General features: G+C 39.8%; 1 protein-coding gene across 13 annotated transcripts in view; it reads left to right on the top strand.

Annotated features, from left to right (window-relative positions):
* AGRN (agrin) overlaps positions 1–16093 on the top strand; it is a 434643-nt gene that overhangs the window by 290392 nt on the left and 128158 nt on the right. For 10 of the 13 annotated variants that reach the window (XR_012680036.1, XM_075191538.1, XM_075191541.1 and 7 more), the window contains 10 exons: positions 1315–1507; positions 2336–2551; positions 3463–3692; positions 4752–4886; positions 5102–5198; positions 5741–5905; positions 8765–8876; positions 12473–12484; positions 13407–13523; positions 14162–14351. Coding sequence is in view for 12 of the 13 variants with exons in the window: in XM_075191538.1 (XP_075047639.1) it covers positions 1315–1507; positions 2336–2551; positions 3463–3692; positions 4752–4886; positions 5102–5198; positions 5741–5905; positions 8765–8876; positions 12473–12484; positions 13407–13523; positions 14162–14351 (1467 nt within the window). In the remaining variant the exon portion in view is untranslated. The remainder of the gene's footprint in view (positions 1–1314; positions 1508–2335; positions 2552–3462; positions 3693–4751; positions 4887–5101; positions 5199–5740; positions 5906–8764; positions 8877–12472; positions 12485–13406; positions 13524–14161; positions 14352–16093) is intronic. The other 3 variants (XM_075191539.1, XM_075191547.1, XM_075191545.1) reach the window with 1 other exon arrangement.

Below are 16093 nucleotides of genomic sequence, written 5' to 3'. Positions count from 1 at the left end.
GTTTTTGTCCAGGAGAAAACATTTATTTTCCTTAATGAATCAGGCCCAATGTGTTTAGGCCACAGATACAATATAAGCTTCTTTATATATTTTCTATTGTAACCCACAAAATAATCACATTAACAAAGGCTAATTCATCATCATCATCATCATCATCATCAACAACATTTATTTATATAGCGCCAGCAGATTCCGTAGCGCTTTACAATTGGGCACAAACAGTAATAAAACAATACTGGGTAATACATACATACAGAGAGGTAAGAGGGCCCTGCTCGCAAGCTTACAGTCTATGGGACAATGGTTTGATACACAAGGGTAAGTGCTACATCATATTGAATTTTTGTCCAGCTAGAATGCAAAGGTTACAAAGTATTTAGTGAGCTGTATGCTCAGTTACACAATTATGTTGGTCAAAGGGTTGTCTTGTGTTAGAGGGTGGTAATAGGGTAACCTAGGGAGATTAGGAGGGTGGTAGAGGAATACTATAAGCTTAAACTACAAATTTCGTTTTGAGTGGAATTAGGTTATCTGAAATAAAATATAAAATGTATATATAAAGTGATATGGATGTTAGGCTTGTGGTTTATTTCACTCCTGGTTTCTACAGTACCACAAACCTCATTAGAATTCTAAACCACTGTTGCTCTGAACCCCAAAACTAACACTTCCTGCTTTAAATGCCCTGAGGACTAACCACCTTGAAAACACCTTTAGGGTGTATTATTATAATTAACATGATTCTAGTGTGTCTGGCCAGGACGTCATTGTGCTGCATTTAATAAATAGCATTTAACTGTTTGGAGTAAGTATTGCTAAGGTATCTGTTACCATAAATGCACATCCAAAGAATAATCTATGTAGTCAAATACAACAAATGAGTAACACAGAAAAGGTAGAGATGTTTCCAACAGAAACCTGGCCCTTTAAAACAGTAGGGGTATATTCATTGCAGAAATGGCTATTTATTTTCCATCACTTAAGCCTTCCTTGTTACCGACAAGTGAAAACACAGGCAATAAAACATACTTGTATTCAAGTGAGAGTGGGGTCCCTGTCCCATAGGGCTTTAGTACGGCCAGGTAGGCCGCACAGGTGGTATGCCAGCCACCAGATGTGGGCAGCGGAGGCAGGTGTTGTTATAACTCTGTCCCAAGGGTACAAAAATTCCTAGCGACAGCTCTGAGAACACGTCACCCCAGCACAATTGTTGTAAAGATTTCATACTCTGCTTGTGCGGATTACAGTAAATCACCACACACACACACACATACACACATAAAACACATTAATTTATTATTATTCTTTTTGTAGATATTCAGTATTTTATCCCCGGATTTGGGGGTAAGTCTTACCTGGCGTTTAAGATGATGAAGGCCTATCACACCGTGCGCATCGCCATGGAGTTCCGTTCCTCTGAGCAGAACGGTCTCCTGCTGTACAATGGCCAGGTCCGAGGAAAGGATTTCATCTCGCTGGCAGTGGTGAATGGCTTTGTGGAGCTCAGGTAGACACATTTACCCTGCTGTTCCCAAGTGCTTTTTTCATGTTATTTCCAAGGCATTTCTAATGTTAATATACAATGGTGTACCTGTACTGTACATTCTATAGTGGTCTAGCTATACTGTACATTCTATAATGGTGTACCTGTACTGTACATTTTATAATGGTGTAGCTGTACTGTACATTCTATAATGGTGTAGCTGTACTGTACATTCTATAGTGGTGTACCTGTACTGTACATTCTATAGTGGTGTACCTGTACTGTACATTCTATAGTGGTGTACCTGTACTGTACGTTCTATAGTGGTGTATCTGTACTGTACGTTCTATAGTGGTGTAGCTGTACTGTACATTCTATAATGGTGTATCTGTACTGTACGTTCTATAGTGGTGTACCTGTACTGTACATTCTATAGTGGTGTATCTGTACTGTACGTTCTATAGTGGTGTAGCTGTACTGTACATTCTATAATGCTCTGGCTATATTGTACATTCTACAATGGTCTAACTATGTTGTATTTTCTACAATGGTGTACGGATACTGCACCTGTACTGTACATTATACAATGCTGTCTCTATACTATAGTTTCTTTTTTTTAAACTATACTGTACTGTACATTCTACAATGGTGTAACTTTACTGTGCATTCTACAGTACTGTACAGTTTATCACGGTGAAACTATAATGTGCATTTATTTATTTTTACCTTCATTATTCTTTTTAACTTTTACCCCTAGGTAACCAGCCACAAGTTGTTTTCTCTGCTTTACAAATCTGGACTTTCTCTATTTTTAATGACACACATAAGCCAATATATGTTGTGTGTTTTCAGATTTAATACTGGGTCTGGAACTGGAATAATCACCAGTAAAGTGCCAGTGGAGCCTGGCAAATGGCATCAGCTTGTGGTAAACCGCAACCGGCGTAGCGGTATGTTGTCGGTGGATGGAGAAACACATGTGAACGGGGAGAGTCCATCGGGTACAGACGGCCTGAACCTAGACACTGATCTGTTCATAGGAGGAGCTCCAGACGACCAGATGGCTGTGTATGTATAGCTGGGTGATGACTGGGATCACTTTATAGGACTCCGTTTTCTAGAAACAGATGCAGTGTATGCATGGGGTTGTGTCTATAACGGGACACGCAGAGGCTGCAAAATGTATGAAATAAATACAAAAATCATAATTTTCTTGCTGCAGTCTTATAGTATAGTGATGTATAGTGTACTTTACACTAATACACATGTTTATAGAGAGTTATATATGGTATGGGAGGGGTGGTATTTCAGTTGCTGCAGCAGACTGCCATGGTATGCACTGTAAGCATGATAGGAGTTACATTAATCAGACAGATGCTACAGAGGAAGGCTGCCTCTTCACATTATACTCTATAGATGATAGTCTTAGAGCCAATGTATGACATTATAAATAGAGCTGCTGTCCAGCGGGATAGCAATGAGCTCCAGCCTCTCCCCATCTGAGCGCCCTGAGCTATCACACTGACTAGAACAAATGAATTTGCAATAAGAGTTGTTTTGGGTGTCGGGATTGATGATGTCACAGTATGACAGCAGCAATCTTACCCATCGATGTACAGAATGTGAGAGCGGATGGAGTGATTGCTGATGAAATCCTCACCTCCCTCTATATACTTGGTGGCTGCAAGTAAAATGACTGCAGGCTATGAGGTTATTATTGTCCCAGATACATGAATAATACAGACTAGAGAAAGTTGGCACATGAGGAATGAGATGATGCACCCTGCTGCATGTCTATTTGGGGAGCCTATTTGAATTTCCAATATTGCTCTGCAATTCTCTTGGCTCTTTCTCAGTCTTCCCTTTATGTTATAACCCCTTGACTGCCAATGCTGAACTATAACACCGTGCACTGCAGATTGCTCTGCTAGGAAATAACTGGGTCTAGACAAATCATTGAACCTTGCTTCTTTGTATAGGGTGGCGGAGCGGACCTCTGTGTCCAGCGGCCTCAAGGGCTGCATTCGTCTTCTAGATGTCAACAATCAAGTGTACAACTTGCAGGAGGAAGGAGCGGATGTCTTTTACGGAAGTGGCGTTGGTGAATGTGGGAACAACCCATGCCAACCCAACCCTTGTCACAACGAGGCTGTGTGTCAGGTGAAAGAAGCGGAGATGTTCCACTGCCAGTGTCTACACGGTTACACAGGTGTGTCTTCCGGGACCGCTGCAAAACACGAAAACATATCTATTATATGTAAAATAAAAATAATACTGAGCAAGCTAGATGATAATGTTTCTAAATTGTAGCTGTAATGTCATTCTTTCATCACTGGTCTTTAGAACACAACTAGTTACAACATTTCAATTGAGACAAAGCTTTGATTTGCTTTATGCAAAATTGGTGGAATTAATTGTGTTGTATGAAGTAGGACAGGTGTATACAGTCCAGTGTCTGCACCTGTGGCCAACACCACATCACTTGACCAATGCATAGAGGTTGGAACAGAGTAGCAGTCCAAAAGGTGGACTCATTTTTTAAACACTAAGCAGGGAATTCAGTTGCCGGCGACATCTCACATGGACATTGCACCGCACACATTGCCGGCAGATACGGTAGAAATCTCTGCTCATTTTTATAGAGGTGCGCGAAAAATGAGCATAGATTTCTGTAAAAATTTCCGCCGCAAAGTGTCTCGCGGACGTTCGCGGATAATTGAATACCTCCCTAAATAATAAGTGCTGGGAGATCACATTGCACCATACAATGGGGCCTTATGTTAGTGTAACATACAGTGGAAGGCATTACAGCCTTTTATTTTTATCAAAGAAAATTAAGCAAAAGTTACTATTATAGACTGTGTGCCAATTTTCAGTTAATTACTATTGGAGCTTTACATGGAAACCAAGATGGAACTAGACATTTGAGGGCCCCAATGTAAAATTTTGGAAGGGCTCTCATGCCCATGAAGCAGAAAATGTGTCACCTCCAGCTTACAGAAGCTCCTTGGGTTGATCAGTCCTGTCCTGCTATTTAGTAACCAAGAGAAAGCCATCTAGATCTCACCACTTGATACACAATGCTCAACTTATCTCATGGCAGAAATGGTCCTGCAACCCATACATGGAAATACAAAAAGGAATTAGTCTGACTGGCCATCTACACACAAAACAGACACACACCACATCCTCAGATTATATACTGAATATTATATTCCAAATCAGTCATTGACATGTTTACCTTGTGTCCTATTTCCTGTGGTTTTAGGGCCTACCTGTGCTGATGAGCGGAACCCATGTGACCCCAACCCCTGTCATGTCTCCGCAACTTGTCTGGTGCTACCTGAAGGCGGAGCCAAGTGTGAATGCCCAATGGGCAGAGAGGGAGAATTCTGTGAAAAGGGTAAGTTACAAGTCACGGACGTGCTCACAACTTTTCATTTCAAACAGGTTTCATATCAGTATCATGAGTGGAGCCATTTTTGGTGTGGAGAAATATAGCTGTATTGTCTTTACGGAATTTGCCTGGCCCCTTTTAGTGGTTTGAGTTTATTTTCACTTGTTGGGCTCACATGGATAATTTAATTTAATTTTTATTGTTTTTTTTCCCCTCCTCAGTGAGCGACCAGGATCTGAATTTGCCGTTTTTGCCTCATTTTAATGGCTACTCTTACCTGGAACTGAAAGGACTCCAGACGTATGTCACTGACATAACGTAAGTGCCCTGTGTGGAGGGGAGAGCTTCTTGATATAACTTTTGTTACATTGTTGCAGCTTTGGACACTGGGTTCTACTGAGGTCTATGGCAGATAATAATAAATTTTATCATCATGTAAACTGAAGAGAAATTACCTGTATATAATACAAATGAAAAATTAAACCATACACATGAATGAAATAATGTGTCTTTCCATGTAGAGAAAAGGGGTTATGGAAACCATTTGGAATTCCAGTATTCATGATATAGTGCTGTCATCCTATCTGGTGCTTGTGCAAAATAATAAAATATCAGCAATATCATCATCATCATCACCATTTATTTATATGTTTTTGTTTGTTCGTGTACACAATAACTTAACAGAAACACTGTGCTATAGGAGCTTAGAACCCCAGAGGATTAGAATTAGAACCCAATGATTACAGGAATTCTAGAACACTAGAAATAAGAAAAGAACACAGTGATATGAAATCTCTCTTGCTCTCTCTCTTCCCCAGTACAGTATTTATTTCTATAATATATTCTGTGTTGTTCCCCAGTGACAAACTTGCCATGGAGGTAGTGTTCCTTACCAGCAGCCCCAACGGACTCCTCTTCTATAACGGGCAGAAAACTGACGGGAAGGGGGACTTTGTGTCGTTGGCCCTACACGACGGACATCTGGAATACAGATACGATCTAGGGAAAGGAGCAGCTGTCATTAAGTACGTTATAGAAGGTTTTGCATACCTGTATATTATGTCCCTGCTACAAAGACCCCGGAGACTATCAATTTTCTCTATTTTTCAGTAATACCTCTATCATTATTATTAATATGGGGGGTTGTATTTCAAGATTAAGAAACAAAGTTCAGAGCAGTAACCCTCCTGACTAACAATTACCTCTAGTAATGAGGCAAGCGAGAAACAAAAGTACAGCCAAAACAATTGCTACACACAATCATTTAAATTATTATAATCTAGTACTCATTAGCACAAAATTTCCAAAGAATGCGTGTAATAATAATTGGAGCGCTATGTCTGAAACGTTCCCTGCGCCTAATAATCTGACATTATGTTCAACATGCAAACAGTTCTTGAATGTAACAATTCAATCACCGTGAGAAGCCTGATTGACGTGGGAGGACCATACTGACAGTTTTTTCTCTTTTATACTCAACATTTTCTAAGGAACATGGTCATAAATACAATTTAATATGCAGACAGCATGTACATATTCTCGTTTGACAAGGTAACTCCAGGTGGGAGAGATTTTATGGACAATTTGAGGGCTGAAAGCAGAGGGGATGGGTTTGGAAGTTTTAGAGAAGAACAGGAGGAAAAAGTTAGTGAATGCGGCTTGACGTCATATCTGTGTCAGTCAGCCCCAATGCGTCTATTGCAGCGGTTCCCAAAGTTTGCGCCGCGGCACTGTCACAGGGGTGCAGTGGCCAAGAAAAAAAGTAAAAAAAAAACGTACCAATCCGGCGGCGCCCCGGTACCCAGCACCCTCCTCGCTTCTCACTGAATGTTGGTTGTGACATTATCACGTCCGACATATTCGGTGAGAAGGGACCGTAGAGAATAGGATTCTGGGTCCCAGGCACCGCCAGATTGGTAAGAAGACAGAATAAATAAGGCCAAGTATGGTAAGTAAAGAAATGGAGGGAAAATAGTGATAGGAAACAGCAATGGAGGGGCTAAAGGATGAAGGAGGGCACAGAGTGTGTGGATATGAAGGAGGGCACAGAGTGTGTGGATGAAGGAGGGCACAGAGTGTGTGGATATGAAGGAGGGCACAGAGTGTGTGGATATAAAGGAGGGCACAGAGTGTGTGGATGAAGGAGGGCACAGAGTGTGTGGATGAAGGAGGGCACAAAGTGTGTGGATGAAGAAGGGCACAGAGTGTGTGGATATGAAGGAGAGCACAGAGTGTGTGGATGAAGGGGGCACAGAGTGTGTGGAGGAAGGAGGGCACAAAGTGTGTGGATGAAGAAGGGCACAGAGTGTGTGGATATGAAGGAGAGCACAGAGTGTGTGGATGAAGGGGGCACAGAGTGTGTGGATGAAGGAGGGCACAGAGTGTGTGGATGAAGGAGGGCACAGAGTGTGTGGATATGAAGGAGGGCACAGAGTGTGTGGATGAAGGAGGGCACAAAGTGTGTGGATGAAGAAGGGCACAGAGTGTGTGGATATGAAGGAGAGCACAGAGTGTGTGGATGAAGGGGGCACAGAGTGTGTGGAGGAAGGAGGGCACAAAGTGTGTGGATGAAGAAGGGCACAGAGTGTGTGGATATGAAGGAGAGCACAGAGTGTGTGGATGAAGGGGGCACAGAGTGTGTGGATGAAGGAGGGCACAGAGTGTGTGGATGAAGGAGGGCACAGAGTGTGTGGATATGAAGGGGGCACAGAGTGTGTGGATATGAAGGAGGGCACAGAGTGTGTGGATGAAGGGGGCACAGAGTGTATGGATGAAGGAGGGCACAGAGTGTGTGGATGAAGGAGGGCACAGAGTGTGCGGATGAAGAAGAGGAGGGCACAGTGTGAGGATGAAAATGTAGCTGTAGCTGTAAATTATTATTTGACAGAAATATAATTGAAAAAAATACATAAAAAATATTCTTTTTCCTTGGATTTATGTGTATTATTTTTGCAAACAACTTACTAAGTATTCCTGTCCTGACCTAAATACTTATTACGTTATTTTGACCCAACTACTTATTAAAAGGGTCTGCTCTGTAATTATTTTGGAGGGGTGCCTTGAAAAAATTCTGAGACTCTAAGGGTACCGCGAACTGAAAAAGTTTGTGAGTCACTTATCTTTTGTGAATAAGCGTTACTAAATTCTGAGCGTTTTATGTGTTTGTTTTCGCTCACTGACAGTAGTGTTAACTTTATATATAATATTGTTATTATTCAAATCCCTTTTGTTCACAGCAGTTTATTAGAAATCGAGGGCTGTGTATTGTCGTTGTATAACGAGCTGACAAAAATAGAGCACAGCACAAACGATTTCCTTTAAAATGATTTTGCTATTTTAACATTTGATTCTTAGTTTTTCCCACTTTTTACCAAATCTTTAAAAAAAGGAAATATTAAGGTGTTGCCCATAGCAACCAATCAGATTCAGTCATTTATCTAGTACATTTGAGATCAATGAGGGTAGAGTCTGGCTGGTTGCTGTGGGCAACATCTCCACTTTTTCCTGCTTTACAGGGTTTGATAAATATACCCCAATAGATTTCATATGCACAATGATAATCACAGGAGCAGCTATAAATACCTCTTTGGAAGATATTTTTTTTTTTAACATAATATGAACAAGCTAAGTGGTCGGAGATGTTAAGTGAAGCAATATGGCTGCTCCATGCAGCTTTGTGATGTTTGAGAACAAAAATGAGAAAATGCCACCTATGATATATAATATATAAAATGTGCTTTTCTATCTGTGTGATAGTCTGCGATGGGTATGTGGATTACACCTTCAGCAATAGGGTTTATAGAATCATTTACTGCAGCAGACATGGAACCAAGTAGACCTTAGCTATTCCGATCTAGTCATTGTACGTGTATTCTGTATTCCAGGAGCAAGGAGAAAGTTCCCCTGAACACCTGGGTTAGTGTCACTCTGGAGCGCAGTGGGAGGAAGGGACTGATGCGTATCAATAACAAGGAGCAGGTCACAGGAGAGTCACCGGTAAGACCCGAGATAAGACCTGATTGAGGCAGACAGTAAATATTACATGCACGGAATATATGATTTGATACCACGGCATCTATGTCATAGAGCAGGGATGAGTGCTAACATATAAATAAGGGGGAATACTAAACATCATAACAACAGCTTCTGTATATGGTGAAACACATTTACCATGACCGAGAACAGATGAACGTGTAATTCTCTTAAAAATTAGTTACTTATTTTTATATGACATCTGATTTCCTTTATAAGCCATACGTGTTATACATTGCCCTTGGCTTACGCACAATTATATTTTTATCCATTTTATTTATTCAATTCAAGTAAAATGAAGAATAAATAATAATAAATAATTCTGTACACACTGTGTAGCAGTTCTGAAAACACAACAAACAGTACAAACATCGTACTGTGTAAAAGCAAAATAACCTTATAGACACATTTTCCACCATATAAGAAACCGGCTTTCAATGTACGCTTATATAACAAATGCAATGCTGATCTAACACATGCTGTAACTGCATCTGTCCTCTACACCAGAGATTCCCAGCCAGTGTGTCAAGACACGTTTATGTGTCACATCAGCAGTCTGGATGTGTTATATGGATCTAGGGATGAAATGTGAGAGATTTTCCAAATGTGCGAACAGGTGTTATTGGGATTTAAATGAATTACATAATGATTATTGCTAGTATCCGCTTTATTTGTATTTATCCTGATTGTAGAATGGTGCATTACAGTGTTTGAGATTTATTTTGTGTAGCGGAAAAAATGAAAAGTGTTAAGTTGCAAATTGAAGCTGGGAACCACTGCAAATTGGTAGACATCATATCTCTTGTGTACAGTGAAGTTCAGCAATGAGGTGGAAATGTTATAAAGTAAAAGAGGTTATTATGGGTTTTTTAAATGTATTTTTTAATATTTAGCTCTGGGTAGAATTAATGTTAAAATTAGGCGCATGAATTACTAGCGGGGGGGGGTATTCTCCAGATCTGGCCTCAAAATAGCTCTAACGGGCGCTGCTAAGGGTGGGCCTGGGTCACGCAGGGGGAGGTGTTGTTGTCACCTGTGTGTTCAGACAGGCGCCCAGTAGCAGCACAGATATAAGTAAATTAAAATATGAATAAATAAAACTGTTCGGCTATGATACCAAAATCATGAAACTGTAGAAATAAAACTACATTATTGCTGTATATTTTATATGCCTGACATGATACTCGTTCTGTTTCGAGTTTATTATAATTTTTATTGTAATTGTCAGTATTACAAATAAGTTATTGTGCCGTTATATGGCTTTCTTTTTATGATCTAGGTGGCACTGTTTCTTTTGCAGTGTATAGAGGCTTTAAACTCTTATTTATCTAAAATATATTTTTTCAGGGACTATTTATATTTATAAGCTTAATCTGGATAGAAAGTAGGTCCTCTGCACACCATGACAATGTCCATTTAAGGACAAATAGGAGCCACCCATAAATATTATTGCTGACTCACAATTCATTGTACATGCATCAAGTTACAGTTAGACCCTGGCAGGTAGTTTGGCATTGTGAGCAGCTGCTGGTATCACTCTCCTAATTAAAGAATTTAGTAATGAGATGTGATGTATTACCTTTATAAGAAAGTGTCTGAATACAGAAGCATAATATTTATTTCTAGGGACAGTGCCAGACAGGCGCTTTAGAAGGTGGCATTGTACTGACTACTGCCCAACAAAGTGATGATACGCTTGGTCTATCTCCTAGTATACGGTGATAGTTATATTATTCATGCCCAGCAGTCCTCATATACCAAATGACCACTAACTTGTGTTTACATTTTAAAGTATATGTCACTGGATTAAATAAAAAAATCAGTATATTGTCATGAGATGGAGAAATCTTACAAGTTTCTGTGTTATATCCTCGGACGTCCACTCACCTATGGAGTAGGCACTATGAAATTATATAGGAAGAGGATAGCATGAAAATAAGACTCCAGTCACTGTGGAATAATGAGGCATTTTCTTGGAAGATAATTTGCATATGTTTAGATTCACAGGGGTGTATTTACTAAACTGCAGGTTTGAAAAAGTGGAGATGTTGCCTATAGCAACCAATCAGATTCTAGCTGTCATTTTGTAGAATGTACTAAATAAATGATAACTAGAATCGGATTAGTTGCTGTAGGCAACTTCTCCACTTTTTCAAACCCGCAGTTTAGTAGATATACCCCACAATGATTTGACGAAGAAGAAAAAAACACAATCATATAATGATTTTGATGTTCGGTCTTCCCAGATTGCTGGTTAAACATACATATTACATTTAAAGTTTTGCCCCTTGAGGATTTTGCTCTGACTGTGGTGGCTATTTATGAAACTGGAACACAGGAATGTATACACTGTAACCATAGCCACTAATTGGAGTCTGTCATTTTCCTAGTGCAGTTTAGAAAATGTATCGGTTACAGCATCGTGCACCGTGTTCTGTGCACCAGTTTGTATCACTGTCCTGCATTGTCTCTGTTTTTTAAAGATTAGCCATGTGCACAGTACAACTTCCCTTATTCTGTGTAACACGTCAGTATCAGTGCTCACTCTGGATCCTGTACTAAAAACTGAGTACATTTAAAATTCTGAACACTAGAAGTGTTTCAATAATTTCGCTGTCATCTCTTGCTATGGGCAGACACGTACCAATGGGTAAATGTATCAAGCTGAGAGTTTTCCGGTGGGTTTGAAAAGTAGAGATGTTGTCTATAGCAACCAATCAGATTCTAGCTGTCATTTTGTAGAATGTACTAAATAAATGATAGCTAGAATCTGATTGGTTTTTCAAACCTGCCGGGAAAACTCTCAGCTCGATACATTTACCCCCAATTCTTTTATTCATATATGAACTTTTCCAGTAAGTAGCAATGCCCTTGAAAATTCTATTTAAACATCAGTAACTATTCTACTATGTGATCCCACAAGATGGCTATTTAAAGTATTGTAATTACCAGATTTGACCACAAATTGACTACTATGTAGAAGAACTGTTAATAGGACATAATCAATAGCACTTTCCTTCTAGCCTAATTAAAATGAGAGAGTACATCAAAACCCAATCTTCTCCATTGTGTTGAGCCCACAAATCTGTATCACACTGACAAAGAGCTGATATTGTGTCACAACCTTCTACAGCTGTTGTCTCGTTGCGATGACAGCGATCTAGGGAGAGTAAGATGTTTCCATTGAAGGCATCCGAATGTTAAAAAAAAGAGCATTTTAATGGACTTAAAATCTTTTTAGAACTGAAAAAAAACAGAATAGCAAATAGTACTTGGCAGGAAGCCATACAATTAAGAGAGAAGCGTCTGTATTGTTTGTTTGAGTTAAGCAGTTGTCTCGGCTGCTAGCACGGACTGATGCTTTAATTGCCGCACAGTACTCTGTAGGGATTGGTGGTGCTCAGAGTATTTTTCTAAAGCTTGCTGAAAACTTTGAATTGTGGATGGATGACGTCAGCCGCCCTGCATGCCAAAGCTTTTACAATCCACTGATGACTTCTTTTCTCCCCCTTTTCCTCTTCTCTCTTCTCTCTGCTATTGTTGCACTCTCTGGATTTCAGAAATCCCGTAAGGTAAAGATAAGCACATGTATTTCATCCCATATCCCATGTGAACACTCCATTCCAGCCCTTCCGTTAATCACTCTTAGACTAGATTACGTATCCGCTTTGGTGTCTGTTTCTCTCTTTTCCTTTAATGTATTTTTATTTTTCAGTTTTTTTTCCTCGCACTGACTATAAACCTTTTTTTTTTTTCCAATAATTTCTAGCCATCCATCTCTGTAACTCTTGTGAGCATCAACTACTAATTAACATAGACATTTAATCATTGGGAGGGTTCATGGTGTGTATTATTAATCTATTGGGATCAGCTTGTTTGGCTGTTGTGGTGTTGTAGAGATTAACAAGTGAATTTCAGTGTTGCTTTTCACAATGGGTTGTGAAGGAGAAATATAAATCTATAAAAGTTATAGATGAGGCAATTATTCTGTTCTAGATCAAACTGAACATAGGTGGCTTGTATGGGAAAGGGACGTCAAACATTGGTAGATTTGCATTTAGTGCACACGTCCAGTTTCTACAAGTGCTGCAATCTACACTAGACCAGCAGAGGGTGCTATAGAAACACAGAAATCTATAGATGATTACTACCATTCTGTACTTCGGGTGAAATTGTATGTAAGTGCTTCAGAGGGTTTGCTTAAGTGTTGCAGGTGTGCATTATAAATACACTGAACTCTTGGTTTCTGTTTCATCCTGTAATATAGCAAGAACAGAGTGCCCTCTAGAATGCTGTTATTGTGTTGAATAGAAAGAGTCTAGTAGGGGAGTAGTTGAAGTGATGTGAAGGAGGATGTGTGGGTCTCAGGAATCCCAGGTCTAGTGTTATTACAGAGATATAGATGGTTAGTGGGTAGCAAATGTGGAAATATCCCCCATTGTCCTTTAGTTTCATGCACCGTCTGTAACATTTTTCTTGCCCTCTATCTACCAGGCACCACACACTGCTCTGAACCTGAAGGAGCGCCTCTATGTGGGTGGGTCACCAGACTTCAGCAAAATGGCTCGAGCAGCAGCCATATCTACCAGCTTTGAAGGGTCTATCCAGAAGGTAAGATGTCTATTGGACATACTGATGAGACTGTATTCTATGACCTTCTAGGACTGACACATGGCTCAAGCTATTAGTCATAGAGGCTATATAGGGTCACATGTCATTCACTTCACTCTGGTACCTTTTCCCTTAAGTCTAATAAAAAAACGTGTACATAAGCAGAATAGCTACATATGATATTTATTTCTTCCACAAATAAAATTATTTAATAATTAAGATACAGCATATACCATTTATATCTGTATCTACTTTCTTCCCCATCAATAAAGCATGCATGCAGACGCTGAATTGTCAGACACATAAATATCTAGCCATGTTCTATATCCGCTTTGCTGCAGTGTTTCCTTATTGGCCAGCGGAAGATACAAATCTTGTACAGTCGCTCTTAGTTTGTTTAAACCAGGTTGTTTTTCTTGTCTCGTTGCCTCTATCCCGTTACTAGAAAGGTCTTGAGGGAGAGTGATTTGTGAAGGAAGATTTCATTTTCACAATGGTTTAGCGATGAGTTAGTAGTGTTGTGAGCTCACTATGTGTCTGGTTGTATAGACGAAAGACCGACAACTATTAAATAAGAGTAAAAGAGTATGGGATCCAGAAAATAAATCCTGGTTTCACTGCTTGGTTGGTTCTTGTAGATTTCCATCAAAGGCCTGCCTGTCCTGAGGGAGGAGAACATTGTCCATGCAGTGGAAATCTTCCCATTCCGTGATCACCCCTGCACCCAGAAACCAAACCCTTGCCACAACGGAGGACTCTGTACCCCTAAAAAAGAGAGCTTTGAGTGTATCTGCCAGAGGGGCTTTACAGGGGGCCAGTGTGAGAGAGGTAAGTCCACCAATTCCACAAGTAACCTTTGGCACATATCAGTGAAGAGAGGAGTTATGGTACAGACTGTGAAATTTATTAAGGATACTGTCACGGGGCTGTTTCCTGAGACCCCTAGCTTTAGCAAATGAAACTCTGCATATTTACTGTGAGGTTTCTGTGACACAAGGGCTGATAAGAGTATATCATGTGACAGGAAGTCCGCTCTTTCACTGCCTGTGCAGGAAAATGGCATTTCCTTGGCTAATAAATGTGAGTGCATTAAGTGCCTGTGTAAAACATCAGTAATATATATTTGTTACCCTTCATGTTTAATAACACATTGGGGCATATTCAATTGTCTGTGTTACTGCAAAAGTAACACGGTGTTAAAACTATTACTGTTATTACGGTAATTCTAAGCCGGATTTCAGCTCAGAGCTCCCTGAGCTTCTAGCTGAAAGCCAGCGTTAAAGGTACCGTAATAACAGTAATTACGCGCACTATTACCGTAATAACGGTAATAATCCGCAAGCCGCATTACTTTTCCGAGTAACGCGGACAATTGAATATGCCCCATTGACTTAGCTTATTTATTTTAAAACTCGTTTTTAAAATAGTACCTGTAGGGGCCAATAATCATGAGAACTCACCAGGAACTACTGGCTTCACTTAGCCATCGGTGAAGCACAAAGTGATATCACTCAGTAACTAGGGTATTGATATAAGCTGCATTCTCAGGAAGATTGGATCACTCTTTAAAACGGATTCCTCCGCTGTGCGTAGACAACGGTCTCTGAATGTGAATGTTGCAAGAATGTGCAACAAGCATGATACATCTTTCTCATAGAAACGTAATTAATATCTGTAGGGGGAAAAAGGCTGTTGTCATCAGAGTAGAAGAAAGGGAGACTCGATAAAAATATAATTATCCACACTCAGGGTAGCAGTGACTTGTACTCTCATATGTAGTAGTAAATTACAGCTTATATTTTTAATTTCCTTAAATCGATTAAAAAAATATGTGTTATAATGCACTTCTTAGTGTAAATTATAAGGATGTTAGATGTCATTGAGTAGCTCAGTGAGTATGTAAAAACAGGAGGCTTTTATACAGGTTACAGAAATTGGAGGTGTCCATAATAGTTTGAGACAGGTGCTTTTCCATAGAAAGCATGTAGTCATCTTTAATCCTTAAACAATGACTCTAGATCTCGCAGATAATACGTGATGACATCAGTACTCGCTGTTTATACAGATACTATATACAGGTGTTTTTATATATATATATATATATATATATATATATATATATATATATATATATATATATATATATATATACACATGACTTGTGTATTATAGGAGTACTTGGGCATATTAGTTGGGGGGGGACAATTGGATCTTTATTATATTCCATTTTTACATTGTACAGTGTCATCCTATTTGTACGCAATGATCTTAGAGATTCACACTTCACAGCTGACTGCACAGGAGATGGAGAAAAATCGATAAATAAAAAGAACTGTCAGACAGATCAAATTGGAGCTTTCCACCCGGCATAATACTTTCACCTCCCGCGCTCCCACAGGAGGCAGCTTGCAGATAGCTCATACCTGCCGTTACTTTACTCACCTAATTACACCAGCTATAGGGCTGACCATTGTACCTCTTCTGTCCCCACGACATACAGCCATAGAGCTGGCATATCCGGCATATTACAGTGCTTCCTCTGCCCATACGCTCACCAGCTGTGCAGCTGA

The sequence above is a fragment of the Mixophyes fleayi genome, chromosome 11 (genome assembly GCF_038048845.1).
Source record: "Mixophyes fleayi isolate aMixFle1 chromosome 11, aMixFle1.hap1, whole genome shotgun sequence".
Taxonomy (NCBI): domain Eukaryota; kingdom Metazoa; phylum Chordata; class Amphibia; order Anura; family Limnodynastidae; genus Mixophyes; species Mixophyes fleayi.
Note: the sequence above shows the minus strand (reverse complement) of the source record. Positions and strands in the feature narration are given on the sequence as shown.